Here is an 18,543-nt window from a genome sequence, read left to right as displayed (position 1 = left end):
AAAGAATAGCACATTTTTTTTTTTTTTTTTTTTGAGACAGAGTCTTGCTCTGTCACGCAGGTAGGAATACAGTGGTATGATCTCAGCTCACTGCAACCTCTGCCTCCCGGGTTCAAGCTGTTCTCCTGCCTCAGCCTCCCAAGTAGCTGGGATTACAGGCACCTGCCACCACACCCAGCTAATTATTTTTTATTTTTAGTAGAGATGGGGTTTCACCATGTTGGCTAGGCTAGTCTCGAACTCCTGATCTCAGATGATCCACCCACCTCGGCCTCCCAAAGTGCTGGGATTACAGGCATGAGCCACTGCACCCGGCCAGAATAGCACATTCTTATCTCCACCTTCTTTCTGTCGTTTTGGATGCCCTGGGTCTTTTCTCCTCTCCCCCTACAGGTTTTGCTGAGTATGTCCATGTATATTGTTCTTGGGTATGATTGAGGATTTATCTTGAAATATTTGGAAATTGTGTCAAATTCACAATAACATATTAATTAAAATAATGGGAAAAGCTAAAATGATCTATACAAGTATAAGGCATTTGTAATACTTTACTGTTAAAATCAGAATGCATAAAGGTATAAAGCATATTCTTCCACCACCTCCACCCATTTTTGTTTCCCAGTGGTACAGTCCTGTTAACGCAGCAGAAAATAAGATTTTTTAAATATGTTGATGAAGAAGTTGTTGAATTAACTTGCATTCAAAAAAAATATGGAAATATTTGATAGGGCCCAAGGATGCAGTTTTTTACTTTTGTACCCAATTCATTGTTACAGGTTTTTTTAAAAACAGCAAAATTCTTTAAAAAGAAAATAGTCAAATGAGATTTTTTAAATGATAAAAAGAGCTCATGAGATTATAATCACAAGAGTATCTGCTTATGGTCCATAAGCAAAAATAGTACAGAAACACCCTGTCTGGAAGCCTAGGAGAATTGAAATTCACTTGCCTTTTAGAACAGTTTGGATAGAAATTTTATTAAAAACAGTGTTACTCATCTGTTCCTTCTTAATTATAATAAATTTGCTTTTGTGTTTGGATGACAACTTAGTCTTCATTCTGAGTATCAGTTACTGTGCAGTGTTTATAAAGCGAATGATGCTTTTAGGGCATTTGGAGGCATATAAGAGTTATTTAACTCCACTCTGAATGATCCCAACATCCTTTTGAGTTTCAATTCCCTGAAAAGGGTACATTTGGCCCTCGTGTCTGTATCTGCCACTTCATAGCACCGTGGACTTAGGCAAGCTGGGTTGGCTCTCGTACCTGTGTCCTCGCCTCCAGATGGGAGTAACGGCACTGGCTTGAACTGCTGTTAGGAGGATTTGGCGAGGACATGTTCTTAAAGAACTTAACTGGCCACTCCTCAGGAGCCAAGCTGTGCATAGCGTGGCTCTTAGGGAGAACGGTGGACTCTCAGTTCTCTGTAGTGCCAAGAATGTGAGAATGCCAAACAGCTCCAAATACACAGGCTGCGACAACACGCGTGAGCTCATTTAAGGCAATCCTGGCAAATTAGGGTACAAACAAAGGTGTAGAATTGATGAGAATTGAAGGCAAGCAAAGAGGTAATTCCAAAAATGAACCTTTTTCATCGAGAAAGACTGGATATCTGAATGTGAAGAGTCCTGAACACTGTAATGACAGTTACTCGTTTCAAATAGTTGCACAGACACTGAGTTCTCAGAGTATTTAGGAATAAAATTTTTGTTCTCATGGTGTTTTAGGATCCTACAGGCAGTACACCCCACTCCCATGGCCTTGCGTGTGTGCTTCTGATCTCTGAATGCAGTGTAGGAGACAGGGAAACCGTAGCTTCCTACAGAACGGATCTGCTCAGACAGCAGAGTCTGTGTGCCTGTTATTTGCAAGGCTCAATGTTGGGAATTTGGGCATACAGAGAACTAGAAGACATAGTCACATGGCACCTACCCTCAAAAAGCATCTAGTTGGAAGTAAGAGGTATTAAGCAAATAGCTAACTGCTTAAAGCACTAACAAGTGCCAGATGACTTGCTCAGAGTCATACATCTTACCTGGGCAGTAAGGAAAGGCCTTGTAGAAGAAACCTCAACAGGAAGTGGACAGTAGGGGCAGGGAAGGGCAAGAGGAGTGTGGAAATGCTCGGCGCCAGAGGAAGTGCAGGAGCTGCAGGAAAGCAGGAAAACTCCGCCGCCCCCAGGATACTCCCTGGAGCGAGGCTGGCATGGGGCAGTGGGTCTCAGGGACCCAGTGCTCCTAAAAAACTCTGCAGGACCCGAAAGAGCACAGAGCACTCTTTATGTGAATTTAGCTATTGCTACTGACATATTTGAAATTAAACTGGAGAAATTTTTAAACATGTATTTATTAATTTATTAAAATATAATAAACCTATTACATGTTAACAGAAATAACACATTTTTAATGATCTAGCCACGTTGGCCAGGCGCAGTGGCTCACACCTGTAATCCCAGCACTTTGGGAGGCCAAGGCAAGTGGATCACTTGAGGCCAGGAGTTCGAGACCAGCCTGGCCAACATGGTGAAACCCCGTCTCTACTCAAAATATGAAAATTAGCTGGGTGTGGTGGCGCACGTCTGTAGTCCCAATTACTGGGGAGGCTGCGGCACAAGAATCATTTGAACCCGGGAGGCAGAGGTTGCAGTGAGCCAAGATCACACCAGTGCATTCCAGCCTGGGCAACAGAGTGAGACTCTGTCTCAAAAAGAAAGAAAGAAAATACCCATGTTTTCCAAAACAAAAACTAATTTAGTGGTAAGAGTGGCGTAGTTTTATATTTTTGCAAATCTCTGCAATGTCTGGCTTACTACGAGACATTAAGACAAGGATTCCCCTGTCCGCTTCTGCATTCGGTCTGTTGCCATATGTTGCTTTGGTGGAAGTTTGGGAAAACGTGGTTGGGAAGGGAGGAGTATTTTAGTAGCCTTTTCAGATAGTTATGGACATTTGCTTTGATATTACACCAAAACTTAGCATGGGTAGTTTCTTAAAGGAATCTGTAATGTGGAATCTGAAACCATATCAGTGAAAGCTGTCTGTAAATTTTATTCCATTAAATCAAGTGGTCTACTTTGTACTTTGAATGGCTCTTTTGCCCTTGAATGGTGTTAACACTATTTATTCATCATTTGGAAAATACTTGTTCACCGAGTTATGCAAATCTCCTAAAACATTTTGCAAATCTTTGACACATTTCAGTGTGTATGTCAGTCAGTCCCATTTATTAGTATCACCACTGGTCTCTTCAGCCCAGGGAAGCTGTCACGCTCACAGTGGCGGATAGAAGTTTTCCAGACTTCCCAGAATACTGGACAGTCATTCAGAGCTTGGTTTGAATTTAGTTTCATCCACTTGCCAGCCCTGCAGTGATTTTCTAAACCTCTTTCTTTATCTCTGTTGTGCTATTATAAAGATTAAATGGCAAGAAAGTGTCAATATATGTAAAGTTTTTAGGATGATATCTGGCCCAGGTAAGCACTCACTAAGTAATAGTTATCGTTATTGCTGTTTCTAAATTGCCGTCGTCATTAACGTCAGTCATCATGTGTGATAAGCCTTGGCTGTAGACCAGGATGAGGGAAATGCAGTGTGCTTGGTGGGGCTCTAAGGTGCGAACTCTTTGAATGTTTGAAGTTAACAGTCAGTTTGGACTGTTACATCTTTGGACTGATGCCAGTTGCTCTGCTTGTCATCTGGCAAGCGTGGACAACCACCTGCTCTTCCCATGTTGTAAGCTGAGGGCCTATAGACAGAAATAAGGAGGCACCCTTCCCCCTCTGGTCTTTTTTACCCTGCCTGAACCTAAATTCTGCAGATATCACCTGGTGTGAATGTGTCCATGCCCTTTCCCCAGACATGGACCTTACTGGTTGCCTCTCATTCCACTGCCCAACACAGTGCCTGTGATCACTGCTGCTCAGATAGTATTTGTTGAATGAACACATGTAGATGGAGTTTATTTCGAACAGTGCTCTCAACATCGTTTGAAAGAGTTAAAAAGCATAAAAACTTCATCGTACCAAACATATAATATGACCAGCGACTAGCTGGGTTTTTTCTTTTTATTTTCTTTAAGGAATATTTAACCTTTGTTTACCCCACCCCATCTCCATTTTTCTTGAATCTGTATTCAAAATAAAAATAGAAGAAAGCTTAAATGTGTTTCACAATAACTTTGGGTTAAGCACTTTTGTGATCAATATACTTTGCTTTCTGCTTTTCAGATGTTCCTCCTGCTGATCAAGAGAAGCTTTTTATCCAGAAGTTACGTCAGTGTTGCGTCCTCTTTGACTTTGTTTCTGATCCACTAAGTGACCTAAAGTGGAAGGAAGTAAAACGAGCTGCTTTAAGTGAAATGGTAGAATATATCACCCATAATCGGAATGTGATCACAGAGCCTATTTACCCAGAAGTAGTCCATATGGTAAGTGATTACAGTTTAACCGGTGTGTCCCAGTTCTGATTTATAAACAGGATAGGCCAAGACCTCTGAGCCTAACACAGTGCTACCCAGGAGAAGAATCCTCCTGTTCCAGAATTTGTAGTTGTACTTGAAGAATGAAAAATTTTCTTTGTATCCTGGATTATAATGATAATAATAGTAAGGGAAGTCAGTTGCCTTCTAGGGACCAGTCTAAGTGCTTTGCATTTATTAACTCATTTAATCCTCACAACTACCCTATGGGGTAGAAATGTTAGAATTTGTATTTCTATTATTTTATCATCTTTAAATTTTTTTAAAACATATTTAACATTAATATACTAGTGCCTTTTTATAGTTCAGAAGTAAACATTTTGTCCATCCATGTGCAGGAAAATTCTAATGGTGGGATGGAGTTGAAATATTAACAGAACCAAGCTGGTGTCAGAATAGTTCATGCTGATAGGCTGAGAAGGCCGCCACCTGTCAGTGCTGGGATCAGGACAGCCCATGCTGATTGGCTGAGAAGGCCGCCACCTGTCAGTGCTTCCTCTGTCATTCCTCTATCAATGACAGTATGTCATGACTAGCTGAGATAGTCTTATCATCCTGCAGTTAGGTCACTGTTGGTTTTATTCAGCCCCCAGATCTCAGTCCTCTGAATTGTCGTACTTTACAGCCCATTCCTCATCAGTACCACCTGGAAACACTTCATTCAGTGCCATTACCAAATTCATTGTTTGACACTGAAATCCAGTTTTCTGTTGATTTTTCTTGAATTGTTATATTTTATCTGCCTTTGAAACTAGTACCCCCCACACACACACACTTATTGGGGAGTCAGTGTGGTTTAGTGTAAAATGTTAAGTCCAATTTTCATTGAACTCTTTGTTAAGTTACTGATTTTTTTTCCAAAGCTATATATTTCAGAATTGACTGGACTTACTGACCTAAAATACTTTTATTTCCTTCTTTAGTATGTTTGCTTTGGAAAAAGATGAAAGTAATGTTCTTTGTTGTAGTTCAGTCTACTGTGTCAGAGGTTGAGATCAACTTGATTGTTTTAACTTGTTGTTTTTAACTCTTAAAGTTCAGAATTCACTGGCATGACTACCGTGTAGTCGGCCTAAGGACTGCAAAGGCCATGCGGGTTCCTGTCCCAGACTTGTGCCTGAAGAATAGTAATAGGCATAAACTGAGCAGAGAATATATACCCTAAAACCTTACCTGTTCAGAGTAATGACACTTGGGGAATAGCTTTTTTCTTCCATTAATTTTAACTCTCAATTACTTTGGAGGCCAACTCTAGCCCCAGAATCATAAAAATCTCTAATATTTTCTCCTTTTACTTTCATAATTTTGTTTTGCACATTACATTTTGTAATCTTTTTTTCCTTTAGGTATGGATATGTAATAGTTGTGCATATTTATGGAGTATATGTGATATTTAGGTAGAAGCATAGAATCTGTAATGATCAAATCAGGTAATTGGGGTTTCCATAACCTCAAGCATTTATCATTTCTTTGTGTTAGGAGCATTCCAGTTTTGTTTTTTTTTTTAATGATGTGTGTTAGGGATAGAACTTCATTTACTTTTAAATTTATTTTCTTCTAAAATTATTGAAAAATTATTTCTCCCTACATCATGTATTGAATATTTCATTTCCCCCTATTGCTTAATGCTTCTTTATTATGTATTCATTTTATTTTACTATGTGTTAGATTTATAAGTATATAAATTCTATATTAAGTTTACACGTGTGGAAGATTTTCCTATGTTTAAGAAAGTCTCTGATTCCCAGTATTTAACCTAAGAGGGAAGAGTCTAAAAAGAATGACAAGGCTCCCGTTGGCCTGGTTCAGGCCAAATGCCCGCCCTTGAACCAAGCGTGCTCCCGACTGCTTGAAACCGCCTCTCGTTTGAGTGTGGGTTACTGGCACCACTTAGGATACTTAAAAGCCCTTGAGGCTGTTTTTATAGATTAAGTCATCATTGCCTCTCCTCTCCCTGTTATAATTGCTTCCTAACTTGATTCTCCTCCTGCTGTATTAACTTGTTTCCCGCCCAAACCTTGCGCCGGGCTCCAGAGCGCTGCCAGCCCCCGGGCTCCCTAAGCAGTAAGCAGATGCTGAGCATCCACCATGGGCCAGGCACATTTTGGGGTGAGGAAATTTAGAATGGCGAACGAGACTTCTGCCCTCCTAAAGCTTTCATTTTCATGTGGGAGACAACCATAAAATAAGCCAACCAATAATATACCATTTTAGATTACGGTAATGCCATGAATAAAAGTAATCCAGATGAAATAGATAGAGTTGCAAGACTGGGCATGTGATTTCTGCCTTATGCCCACGTGGGCGGGAAGAAGGGGCGGAGTGGAAACTGGGTGATGAATTAGACTGTCCCGTGAAGATGGGCACACATGAGATGTTTGTCTGTGGTCACTGTGAGAGCAGGAGACCGTTTATTTTCTTTCCTTTCTGCTCTAAGTTCAGAAGGGAACATAGCCTTTCCCTACCCCTTGTTTATCTGGATCTGGAGGTAGAATAGGGGGCGGGGACAGACTGGATTTTTGGTTTTGTTGTTGTTTTGTTCTGTAGCTAGAGGGCATTGATGAGAAGTATAGTGAAAGAAGGAAGAACACAGGCGGTGGGGTGGCGCCTGGCCGTGGTTTGTGACCCTCTTGTCAAGAATTTAAGCAACCGGTACAAGGCCTCTCTCCCAAGCAGTGCCAAGGCCTGGTGTGGCAGGCAGCAAAAGCCTGGGCCTCTGTGTGGTTCACATCTGATGAGAAGCTCTGCAGCTTAGAACCCCTGTGTGCTCAACACTTAAGCAGCCTTTAGCCATGCCTGCTGTTCTCTTTGTTTCTTGTTGGGGGCGGGGGTGTGTATATTTTGGTCATAATAGTTTCAGAGACATTAATTTCCACTTTTTTTGAAGAATCCAAAGCTTTATAGTTGTTGTACTCCTGATGCTGCTACTTTTAAGTATCCTGCGTATTAGACTGCACTGCTAGATGGTTTTTTTTAAACAGATCTACTGAGGTATTATTCACATAGCTTAGAATTCACCCATTTAAAGTGTATGAGTCAGTGATTTTTAATATGAATATGGGATTGTACAGCCAGTATCACATCTGGTTTTAGAACAGTTTCATCCCCTCAAAAAGAAATCCTGTACTCATTAATAGTCACTGCCAGTGTTCCCTCCTCCCTCACCCGCCCCTAGCCCTGAGCAACCACTGATTGACTTTTCGTTTCTATGGATTTGCCTGTTGTGGACATTTCGTATAAGTGGAATTACAGAATATGTACCCTTTGGTGTCGGCCTTCCTTCACTTAGCATAATGTTCTCAAGGTTCATCCACATGCCAGTACCTCATTCCTTTTTATTGCTCCATAATATTCCGTTATACAGATATACTGCATTTTATTTATCCATGTATCTGTTGATGGACACTGTATTATTTCCATTTGGGGGCTGCTATGAATGACTGTTGTGGACATTGATAGACAAGCTTTTGTATGAACGTGTGTTTTCGTATCTCTTGGGCATATACCTAGGAGTAGAGTCGCTGGGTCACATGGTAACTTTAACATTTTGAAGAACTACCAGCCCGTTTTCACAGTGGCTGCACCGTTTTACGTTCGTATCAGCAGTGTATGGGGGTTTCAGTTTCTCCATATCCTCAACACTTGTTATGATCTGTTTTATTACAGCCGTCCTGGTCGATGTGAAGTGTATCTCACTGTGGTTTTGATGTGTATTTCCCAACAACCAGTTATGTTGAGCATCTCCTTGTGTGTTGTGTATTTTTATACATCATAGACTTTAGACCTAGAATTAATGGAAACGTACTGATCATCTAGCTTGACCCTTTCCTTTTCCAGATAAAAAAGCTTATTGGGTTCAGAGAGATGCGGGTGGTGAGGAGCAATTCCGAGGGGAACCAGCTTTTGGCATGCAGTTTCCCAGGCCTAGGTTATACCAGCTCCATCATTAATTTCAGCTGTATTTAAATATAATCAGCCACCTGTTTTTTCAATTAAATAATCTAGTTAATCTGTTTCTCGGGCATGGACCTTCTTCTGATAGTCAAAATACCAGTAGCAAAACTAATTGTAGCTTTTAAAAAACTCAATGTAGTAAAAGTAAAGCTGCTTTGTTAACAGTAACTAAAGAGTTAAGATTAGGGGTTGCACCCTTTCAAAATCTGAAAAATTGACATATCTAGCAGTTTTTACATGATTTCAGAGGGTTCAAGCCTCTTAGAGCCTACAGTAGACCCCAAATTAGGAAACGTAGAGTCTCTTATCTTCTAAATCAGGGTTCTCATCCAAATCAGGGGATCACAGATACCTGGTCTCCTTGAGAGCCTTTCAGAGGGTCTGTGATGTTAGAACTATTTCCATCATACTGCTAAGAATTTAATTGACTTTTTCACTGTGTTGAAATTTGTACCAATGGTGCAGAAGCAGTAGTGGGTACAACATCGGGCGCCTTAGCAAGAAGCACAGTGATGGCACCAAGCTGACAACCATACACCCCAGTAGAAACAAAAACGGCCGGTTTCACTTAGTGGTCTAAATGAAGCAGCAGAATAGATTAATTGTATTATTTCATGACCCTTGTGCACACATGGTCTTAGCACTCTACGATGAAATGTGAAGTTTTCATAAAGCTCTTCTGCTGCTGGTGCAGGTCAGGAGGGAAAGCGCTTGTGCAGTGGAGCTGTCAGCTGAACTTGCTGCTGTTTTCATGGAACACCATTTTTACCTGAAAACTGACAGACAAACCGGTTATTCAGACTTTGAGTATTTGGCAGGTATCTATTGAAAAAATAAGCAAAATGAGAAAGTCACTTTAAGGAAAATAACTGACAGAGTTTGTTGTCAGTGATAAAATTTGAGCTTTCTAGGGAAGTTTTGTTTCATTTTGTTTTTAGAGATGTGGTCTTGCTCTGTCGCCCAGGCGGAGTACAGTGGCACAGTCATAGCCCACTGCAGCCTCGAACTCCTGGGCTTGAGTGATCCTCCCATCTCAACCTCCTGAGTAGCTGGGACCACAGGCATGCCCCACCATACCCAGCTGATTTTTTTTATTTTTTGTAGACACGGGATCTCCACTCTATAGGCCAGGCTGGTCTCGAACTCCTGTGCTCAAGCAATCCACACGCCTCAGCCTCCCAAAGTGCTGGGATTATAGGCATGAACTATCGCACCCAGCCAGAAATTTTCAGTTTTGGAAAATTTTTATGCACCAGGGTGAGCTTCAGCCTCCCAGTGCTACAGACACTCCTGCTGAGCTCAGTGGTGATGGGAATGCGCGGGATTTTTAATAGATATGATGAAGTGAGTCACTACTTGGAAGAGCCACCTCGGTGAACAAGTATTTTCCAGATGACCGGTAAAGGTTACAGAGTCATTTGTGGCAAGAGAGCCATTCAGAGTGCACAATCCAGCACTGGATTTGAATGTGAGAGTACAGACCCCCATTGATAAGATTTCAGCACGCATGCAGGAGCTCACCCCTAATAAACTACTACTGGTTGAGTTTTGATGTAGACAATGACGTAAAAACACTATTAGATAGATACTCCTCCCTTGTCAACTACGTGGTCTGTGTGAGACCAGACTTTCATCCTGTATTTCAACCTAAGCATTCTGAACACAGAAGCAGATATGATAATCTAGCATTTTTCTATTAAAACAGACATTAAAGAGATTTACAGAAATGTAAAACAGTGCCACTTTGCTCACTTAATTTGTTTTGGAAAATATAGTTATCATTCATAAATATATGTCATTTACACTAAGACATGATGGATTTTTTTTTTTTTTTTTTTTTTTTTGAGACGGAGTCTCACTCTGTCGCCCAGGCTGGAGTGCAGTGGCGCAATCTCGGCTCACTGCAAGCTCTGCCTCCCGGGTTCACGCCATTCTCCTGCCTCAGCCTCTCCGAGTAGCTGGGACTACAGGCGCCCGCCACCACGCCCGGCTAATTTTTTTTTGTATTTTTAGTAGAGACGGGGTTTCACCGTGGTCTCGATCTCCTGACCTCGTGATCCGCCCGCCTCGGCCTCTCAAAGTGCTGGGATTACAAGCGTGAGCCACCGCGCCCAGCCTTTTTTTTTTTTTTTTAGATGAGGTCTTGCTCTGTTGCCCAGACTAGAGTGCAGTGGCGTGGTCATTACTCACTGCAGACTCCAACTCCTGGACTCAAGCGATCCTCCCCCTCCCCCTGCCTCAGCCTCACAAGTAGCTGAGTCTGCACTGCAAGTGTGCGCCACCACACCTAGCTAATTTTTTTTTAAGAGATGCAGTCTGGGCCAGGCACAGTGGCTCACGCCTGTAATCCCAGCACTTTGGGAGGCCAAGGCAGGCGGATCACCTGAGGTCAGGAGTTCGAGACCAGCCTGGCCAACATGGCGAAACCCGTCTCTACTAAAACTACAAAAACTAGCTGGGTTTGGTGGCGCACGCTTGTAATCCCAGCTACCTAGGGGGCTGAGGCAGGAGAATCACTTGAACTTGGAAGGCAGAGGTTGCAGTGAGCCAAGATTGGGCCACTGTACTCCAGCCTGGGCAACAGTGCGAGACTCTGTCTCAAAAAAAAAAAAAAAAAAAAAAAAAAAGAGATGGAGTCTGGCTATGTTTCCTGAGTTGGTCTTGAACTCCTGGCCTCTAGTAATCATCCTGCCTCAGCCTTCCAGGTTGGGATATTTTTTAATTTCTCTGGTTTAATTTCTAATGTGGCCAATATCAATAGATATAATTCTTGTAAACAAGAGTTTTTTAGGATTTGCAGCCGTTTTGAGGAGTTTAGTAGGGGCCTGAGACCAAAAAGTTTGAGAGCTACTTTTCGAAAACAGTGCTACTCAAAGGCTGCAGCTTCAACAGCCTTTAGGCTTGTTAGAAATGCAGATTCTTGGCCAGGTGCGGTGGCTCACACCTGTAATCCCAGCACTTTGGGAGGCCAAGGCTGGCGGATCACGTGAGGTTGGGAGTTCTAAACCAGCCTGGCCAACGTGGTGAAACCCCATCTCTACTAAAAACAAAAAATTAGCTGGGCGTGGTGGCAGGTGCCTGTAATCCCAGCTACTTGGGAGACTGAGGCAGAAGAATCACCTGAACCCGGGAGTGGGAGGTTGCAGTGAGCCGAGATCACACCACTGCACTCCAGCCTGGGCGCGACAGAGTGAGACTCCGTCTCAAAGAAAAAGAAATGCAGATTCTTTGATCCCACCCTAGACCTGTGGACTCTCTGGGGGTGTGTTGCAGTGCTGTGTGTTTTCACTGTTCTCCAGGTCATCCTCAGGCAAACCAAAACTTTAATAACTGCTTTGAATAATCGTCCTGCATTGTCCCATCTTTGGATCGTCAATTCCCTCAGAGAACAACTTGTTATACTCTTGTATTTCTTCCACTGAATTCAGCACACTGCCTTTTATAGACTCAATAAATATTCATTCAATATGAGGTTTTCTGCAGACTTGGGCATTAAGACTAGTCTTAATAGTCACAGATGAAAATAACCTGAAGATCAGAAAAGGAATTGCTTGGCTTGGTGGTTGAATGAGTCAGATGACTCAGAAGTACTTCGCATTAGAGTGGACCTCTCTAGAATTATCCAAATCTATTGTGCTGGATCACTGAGAAGGCAGCCTGGTGTACTCACTCAATCATGCAAGAAATGTGTATTGCAGACACTGTGCTACCTCTTGGGGCTACCCCAAGGAATAAAATATATAGTCTCTACCTATATGGCATCCACCCTTACTGGTCTGGGAGACAAGAAGAGGCAGCAGACGTTATAATACGAGGGCCAAGGACTGCAGTGGCTGTCAGTGTAAGGTCTAGTAAGAGCACAGGCATAGGAGGCCTAACCCCTTGCCAGGGCGCTCCAGAGCAGTGGCCTCTACACCAGCAGCCAACGCTTCAGGACTAGCTGGCTCAGTGAAAGCGATATAGAGAAGGGAAGGGGAGGGGAGTGTTCCCAGCAGAAGGAACAGCTCCTCCAAGGCCCAAAGACTAGAGAAGGTAAGACGTGTTTGGGTTTGAGCCAAGCCTGGAGCTCCCGATTGGGTGGGGCTGGAGTCCAGATCATGGGGAGCTTGATGGAACCTGAGGACTTGAGGTCGTGTGGGAGAGCTGGGACCACCCTGTTTGCTCTGGCTGCAGTGTGAAGAATAGATGGGAATGGGTGTCAAAATGACGCATGAAGGGACTAGCTCAACATCTACTGTGGCATTTCAGGAGAGAAGTGGTGGAATGAGCCAAGCGGCTTTGATGGCAGAGAGAAATGGGCAAATGCAGAGATGTTAAGAAGGTAGAAACACGATTCGGGGTGGATTTGATTGAGATACCTGGGGAGAGGAACCAACACACAGGTTTCTGACTTAAGCAAGTGGAATGCTGGTTCAGGGGAAAGAGCATGGGCCCTGGTGTAGGAAAGGCCTGAGATGGGACTTATCTGTTAATATTATTTAGAGCTCTTTGGGTTAACAGGGGCAGACACCCAATTCACTGTTGTTTACACTCACAAGGGAGTTTACCAGGCAGACACTGGGTCACTCACACTTAGTCCACAGACTCACAGGGACAGCTTTTCCTTCCGTGTCCCATGTCCCCGCTCTCTGTATGCAGCCTTCCTTCTTTGGGGCATCCCTCTGTGATGACAGAGGAAAGCATGGCCCTTGCTGGCTTGCCAGAAGAGGCCTGATGCCTCCTGTCTCCTACCTGCCCTTGATCCCATTGCTGTAACGAGGGAGATGGGGTACTGTGGTTGTGACTCAGACTGGGTCATGTGCCCAGCAAACCACGCGATAGAGTCGAGTAGCAAGAATTCCCCAGAAGGGAGGGAGTTGTGTGCTTCTCTGGGCAGATGAAACAGTCGGATCTTTACCCAGCTTTAATCCGCTAACTGTGTTACTTTAGGTGAACGGCTTGGTTCTGCAAGCTTCAGTTAGTGCTGCAGACAAATAGCTGTAATGCTTCTGCCTCACAGAGCAGCTAGGATGAAAGGGGAACACATGGAAAGCTGGGCAGCCCCCGTGACAAAGTTGTCAGTGTCCTCGGAAGTGGCCAGAAAGGGACAAGCCTCCAAGATTTCTCAGAACACTTACCAGGGGGCCGCCTCAATGCAGCCTTCTTTCTTCATATTAGTACGGGACTTATTTCTAATCCTTGCTCCAGACTCTGATACCTTGAGGTTACTTAACTTTTTTTTGAGACAGAGTCTCTGTCGCCAGGCTGGAGTGCAGTGGCATAATCTCGGCTCACTGCAACCTCCCAGGTTCAAGTAATTCTCCTGCCTCAGCCTCCCAAGTAGCTGGGATTACAGGCATGCGCCACCACACCCAGCTAATTTTTGTATTTTTAATACAGACAGGATTTCACCATGTTGGCCAGGATGGTCTCAAACTCCTGATCTCAGGTGATCTGCCCACCTCAGCGTCCCAGAGTGCTGGGATTACAGGCGTGAGCCGGCACGCCCAGCCTCTATTTTCTTATTTAGAAGGTTATGCTGTGGAACTACTTCATAGAGAGTTAGATTAGTTTAAATGGTGATTGGAAGATTAAAAATACATGGTCTGAAGTATGATTTCATGTTTGTAACATATAAATAAATTCATGAAAATAAAATCAAACTTAGAGAAAGTAACTTGTGAAATACTCTACAGAGTACAGTGACCCAGGCCTGTGGCACCATCCACACCACAGATTGATTTGGTTCCATTTTATCAATAGATTTTAAAATAAAGCTGGCCAGGCGCAGTGGCTCACGCCTGTAATCCCAGCACTTTGGGAGGCCAAGGCAGGCGGATCACAAGGTCAGGAGATCAAGACCATCCTGGCTAACACGGTGAAACCTCGTCTCTACTAAAAATACAAAAAATTAGCCGGGCATGGTGGCGTGCGCCTGTGGTCCCAGCTACTCAGGAGGCTGAGGCAGGAGAATGGTGTGAACCTGGGAGGCGGAGCTTGCAGCGAGCCGACATCGTGCCACTGCACACCAGCCTGGGTGACAGAGCGAGACTCCGTCTCAAAAATAAAATAAAATAAAATCTGAAGGCCTGGTCAACATGGTGAAACCCCATCTCTACTAAAAATACAAAAATTAGCTGGGCATGGTGTCACGCACCTGTAATCCCAGCTACTTGGAAGGCCGAGGCAGGAGAATCGCTTAAACCCTGGAGGCGGAGGTTGCAATGAGCCAAGATCATGCTACTGCACTCCAGCCTGACGACAGAGCAAGACTCCGTCTTAAAAAAATAAATAAATAAAAAATAAAGCTGAAGGAATATAGTACAAACTGTTAATAGTAGGTGTCTTTGGGTGGTATCGTGAATTTTTCCCTTTTACTATACACTTTTGTAATTTAAAAAAAAATTTACAATGGGCCAGGCACAGTGGCTCATGCCTATAATCCCAGCACTTTGGGAGGCCAGGGCAGGAGGATCACTTGAGATCAGGAGTTGGAGACCAGCCTGGGCAACGTAGCAAGACCTTGTGTCTATAAAAAAAATTTTTTTAAGCCAGGCACGGTGGCTCACACCTATAATCCCAGCACTTTGGGAGGCTGAAGCGGACAGATCACCTGAGGTTAGGAGTTCAAGACCAGCCTAGCCAACGTGGTGAAACCTTGTCTCTACTAAAATTACAAAAATTAGCCGGGCGTGGTGGCACATGCCTATAATCTCAACTACTCGGGAGGCTGAGGCAGGAGAATCGCTTGAACCCAGGAGGCAGAGGTTGCAGTAAGCTGAGATCATGCAACTGCACTCCAGCCTGGGCGACAGAGCGAGACTCTGTCAAAAAAAAAAAAAAAAAAAAAGAAAGCAAGAAGAAAGAGAAAGTTTTTTAATAGCTGGGTGTGGTGGCGCATGCCTGCATCTGTATGCCTAGCTACTCGGGGCTGAGGCGGGAGGCTTGTTTGAGCTCAGGAGCTTAAGGCCGCAATGAGGTATGATTGTGCCACCGCACTCCTACCTGGGCAACAGAGCAAGACTCTGCCTGAAAAAAAAATAATAATAATTATGTACCACATTTGTCATCATCAAAAACCAGTAAAGATATTATTCTTTCTTAAAAATAAAAAAGCGGCCGGGCGTGGTAGCTCAAGCCTGTAATCCCAGCACTTTGGGAAGCCAAGGCAGGTGGATCACCTGAGGTCAGGAGTTCGAGACCAGCCTAACCAATATGGTGTAACCTCATCTCTACTAAAAATATAAAAATTAGCCAGGCATGGTGGCGGACACCTGTAGTCCCAGCTACTCGGGAGGCTGAGGCAGGAGGATTGCTGGAACCCGGGAGGTGGAGGTTGCAGTGAGCCAAGATTGCGCCACTGCACTCCAGCTTGGGCGACAGAGCAAGATTCCATCAAAAAAATTAATTAATTAATTAAAAACATAAAATAAAAACAAGCTATCTGTATGTAATAGTAGTACTGTTTTTATCAGGACTCTTGTTGGTTTCCAGGGAAAACTAGTTCATCACGTTATTTTAATCCGCACTGTCTGTAAGTGATTTGATGTTGACTTACACGTTTTATGGGCATGAGAGTGTTCTTAGGATCTGTTGGCCGGGTCCTGGGGGAGGTCTCACACCCTGCACTCCCAGATGGGTGTGCTGTGCTTCACTTAGGGACTGATGTGGGACACGTTCCTTCTTCTATTTTTATAGCTGATATTTACAGTGTGTTCTGGAAAGTTTTACTTGCTGTAAGGGTGATGATAGTTTGGGAGAGGAAAGAATGTGTTGAGTTAAAAGGAGTAGTACATTGACCAATGGAGTTGCAGTCAACAAATTTATTTCAAGTGAGGATTTAAATCATGCATTCCCAAGTACTTTTTGAAATCCAGAGAATGATTTTTCTACTTTAAAAATCAGTAAGCTGTTTTTTAGAAGTTTGTTTGTTCTTACAATTTTGAGATTTTCCTTTGATTTTTTAAATTATAAAAGAATTACATGCTTATGTGATAACAAATGAAACAAATACGAAAACATTTTAAAAAGTTTAAAATTTCTCCTACTTCACCCCTCCCCAGTTCTACCCATCTCTACCTCCAATCAGCCAATTCATGTTTATTGTATTTTCAGAAGGCTACTGAGAAACTTTTGGGATGATGAGTATGTTCATTATCTGATTATATGTTTGTTTCACAGGTATATGCATATGTTAAATATCAAGTTGTACACTTTAAATATGTACAGTTAACTGTATATAAATTATATCTCAGTAAAGCTGGGTGTTTTCAGATGTCCAAAGTTGTTAGGTATTTCTTTTGGTCTAGGGGTGCAGTGAAGAAATTACTAAGACACCAAAGGCATTGTGAACCAAGAAGTTTTGGGAACTTATGACCTAGTGAATATCTTTCCATAACTTTTTTAAAATTAATTTTTAATTTACATATAGTGAAATTCACTCTTTTTTGTGGCCAGTTCTCGGAACTTTGATAAATGTGTATAGTCACGTCTTCCCCACCACAGTCAAGATATAGAACAGTTTCTTTTGGTTTGTTTGTTTGTTTGTTTTTGAGACAGAGTCTCTGTTGCCCAGGCTTGAGTGCAGTGGCGTGATATCGGCTCACTACAACCTCGGCCTCCTGGGCTCAAGTGATTCTTCTGCCTCAGCCTCCCGAGTACAAGAACAGTTTCTTCAACCTCCAGAAACATGGCTTTATGCCCACTTTGTAGTCAGAGCCTTCCGCTTCCTTTCTCTCTGCCCCTCAGTAGTCTGTTCTCTATCACATCATTTTGTCTTTTCCAGAATGGAAACTCCATAGAAATGGATTCAGTGTGTAGCCTTTGGGTCAAGCTTCTTTCGCTTAGCTTCATGCGTTGGACATTCATCCATGTTGTCACACAGTTTGTTCCTTTTCCTTCTCAGTGTTGGCTCATTATATAGAAGTAACACCATTTGTTTATCCATTTCCTAGTGGAGGGATATTTAGGGTGTTTCCAGTTTGGAGCAATAAAACCGTTATAAATACTTACATACAGATTTTAGACATAAGCTTTTATTTAACTTGGGTAAACACATAGGGATGCGATCACTAGGTGAGTGGTAAGTGTGTGTTGAGCTTTCTAAGGAACTGCCAAACCGTTTTCCAAAGTGGCTGCCCTGTGTGATTTCCCCCAACAGTGCATGAGTTCTCATGCTTCCCGTATCTTTGTCAATATTTGGTGTCATCAGTCCTTTTATCTCATTTTGATTTTAATTTGCATTTCCCTAATGACTAATGATGCTAGGCTTGTTTGTTTGTTTTTTGCAGACAGGGTCTCGCTCTGCCAGCCAGGCGGGAGTGCAGTGGCTGGATCATGGCTCACTGCAGCCTCCACCTCCCAGGCTCAGGTGATCCTCCCAGGCTCAGGTGATCCTCTCACCTCAGCCTCCTGAGTAGCTGGGACTGCAAGCGCCACCACCACACCCACCTCGTTTTTGTATTTTTAGTAGAGACAAGGTCTCGCTGTGTTGCCCAAGCTGGTCTCGAACTCCTGAGCTCAAGTGATCCCCCTGCCTCAGCCTGTGAAAGTGCTGGGATTCCAGGCGTGAGCCACCACACCTGGCCCAAGCATTTTTTCCCTGCGCTTTTTGTCGTTTGTATATCTTCATTGGTGAAGTGTCTGTTCAAATAGTTTCCCTGTTTTTCAATTGGGCTTTTTTTTTTTTGAGTTTTGAGACTTCTTTACCTATCTGGATACAGATTTTTTGCGAGATATATGATTTGCAAATATTTTCTCTCAGTCTGTAGCTTGTCTTTTTTTTTTTTCTTAAATGTTTTGTACAGAGCAAAAATGTTTAATTAGATAAAGTCCAACTTAGGATTCGTCCTTTGTCAATAGTGCTTTTGGTAGCATATCTAAGAAGTCTGCCAAACCTAAGCTCACAAAGATTTTTCTCCTGTATTTTCTTCATCGTTTCACATTTTACATTTAGGTCTGTGATCCATTTTGTCTGCGGTTCGTTCTTTGGCGTATGGATTTCCAATTGTTCTGTTTGTTGAAAAGACTGATGAATATCCATTGAACTGCTTTTGTGCCTTTGTCAAAAATCAGTTGAGCATGTTGTGAGTCTTCTTCTGGACTCTGTCCTGTTGCGTGTTTGTGTATCTCTGT

At 43.0% G+C, this 18,543-nt stretch overlaps 1 protein-coding gene across 16 annotated transcripts in view; it reads left to right on the top strand.

Annotated features, from left to right (window-relative positions):
• PPP2R5C (protein phosphatase 2 regulatory subunit B'gamma) overlaps positions 1-18,543 on the top strand; it is a 169,722-nt gene that overhangs the window by 92,529 nt on the left and 58,650 nt on the right. For all 16 annotated transcript variants that reach the window (XM_055288138.1, XM_063643877.1, XM_055288130.2 and 13 more), the window contains one exon: positions 4,226-4,425. In XM_055288138.1, the coding sequence (XP_055144113.1) occupies positions 4,357-4,425 (69 nt within the window). In that variant the 5' untranslated portion in view covers positions 4,226-4,356. The remainder of the gene's footprint in view (positions 1-4,225; positions 4,426-18,543) is intronic.

The sequence above is a fragment of the Symphalangus syndactylus genome, chromosome 8, assembly GCF_028878055.3.
Source record: "Symphalangus syndactylus isolate Jambi chromosome 8, NHGRI_mSymSyn1-v2.1_pri, whole genome shotgun sequence".
Taxonomy (NCBI): Eukaryota; Metazoa; Chordata; class Mammalia; order Primates; family Hylobatidae; genus Symphalangus; species Symphalangus syndactylus.
Note: the sequence above shows the minus strand (reverse complement) of the source record. Positions and strands in the feature narration are given on the sequence as shown.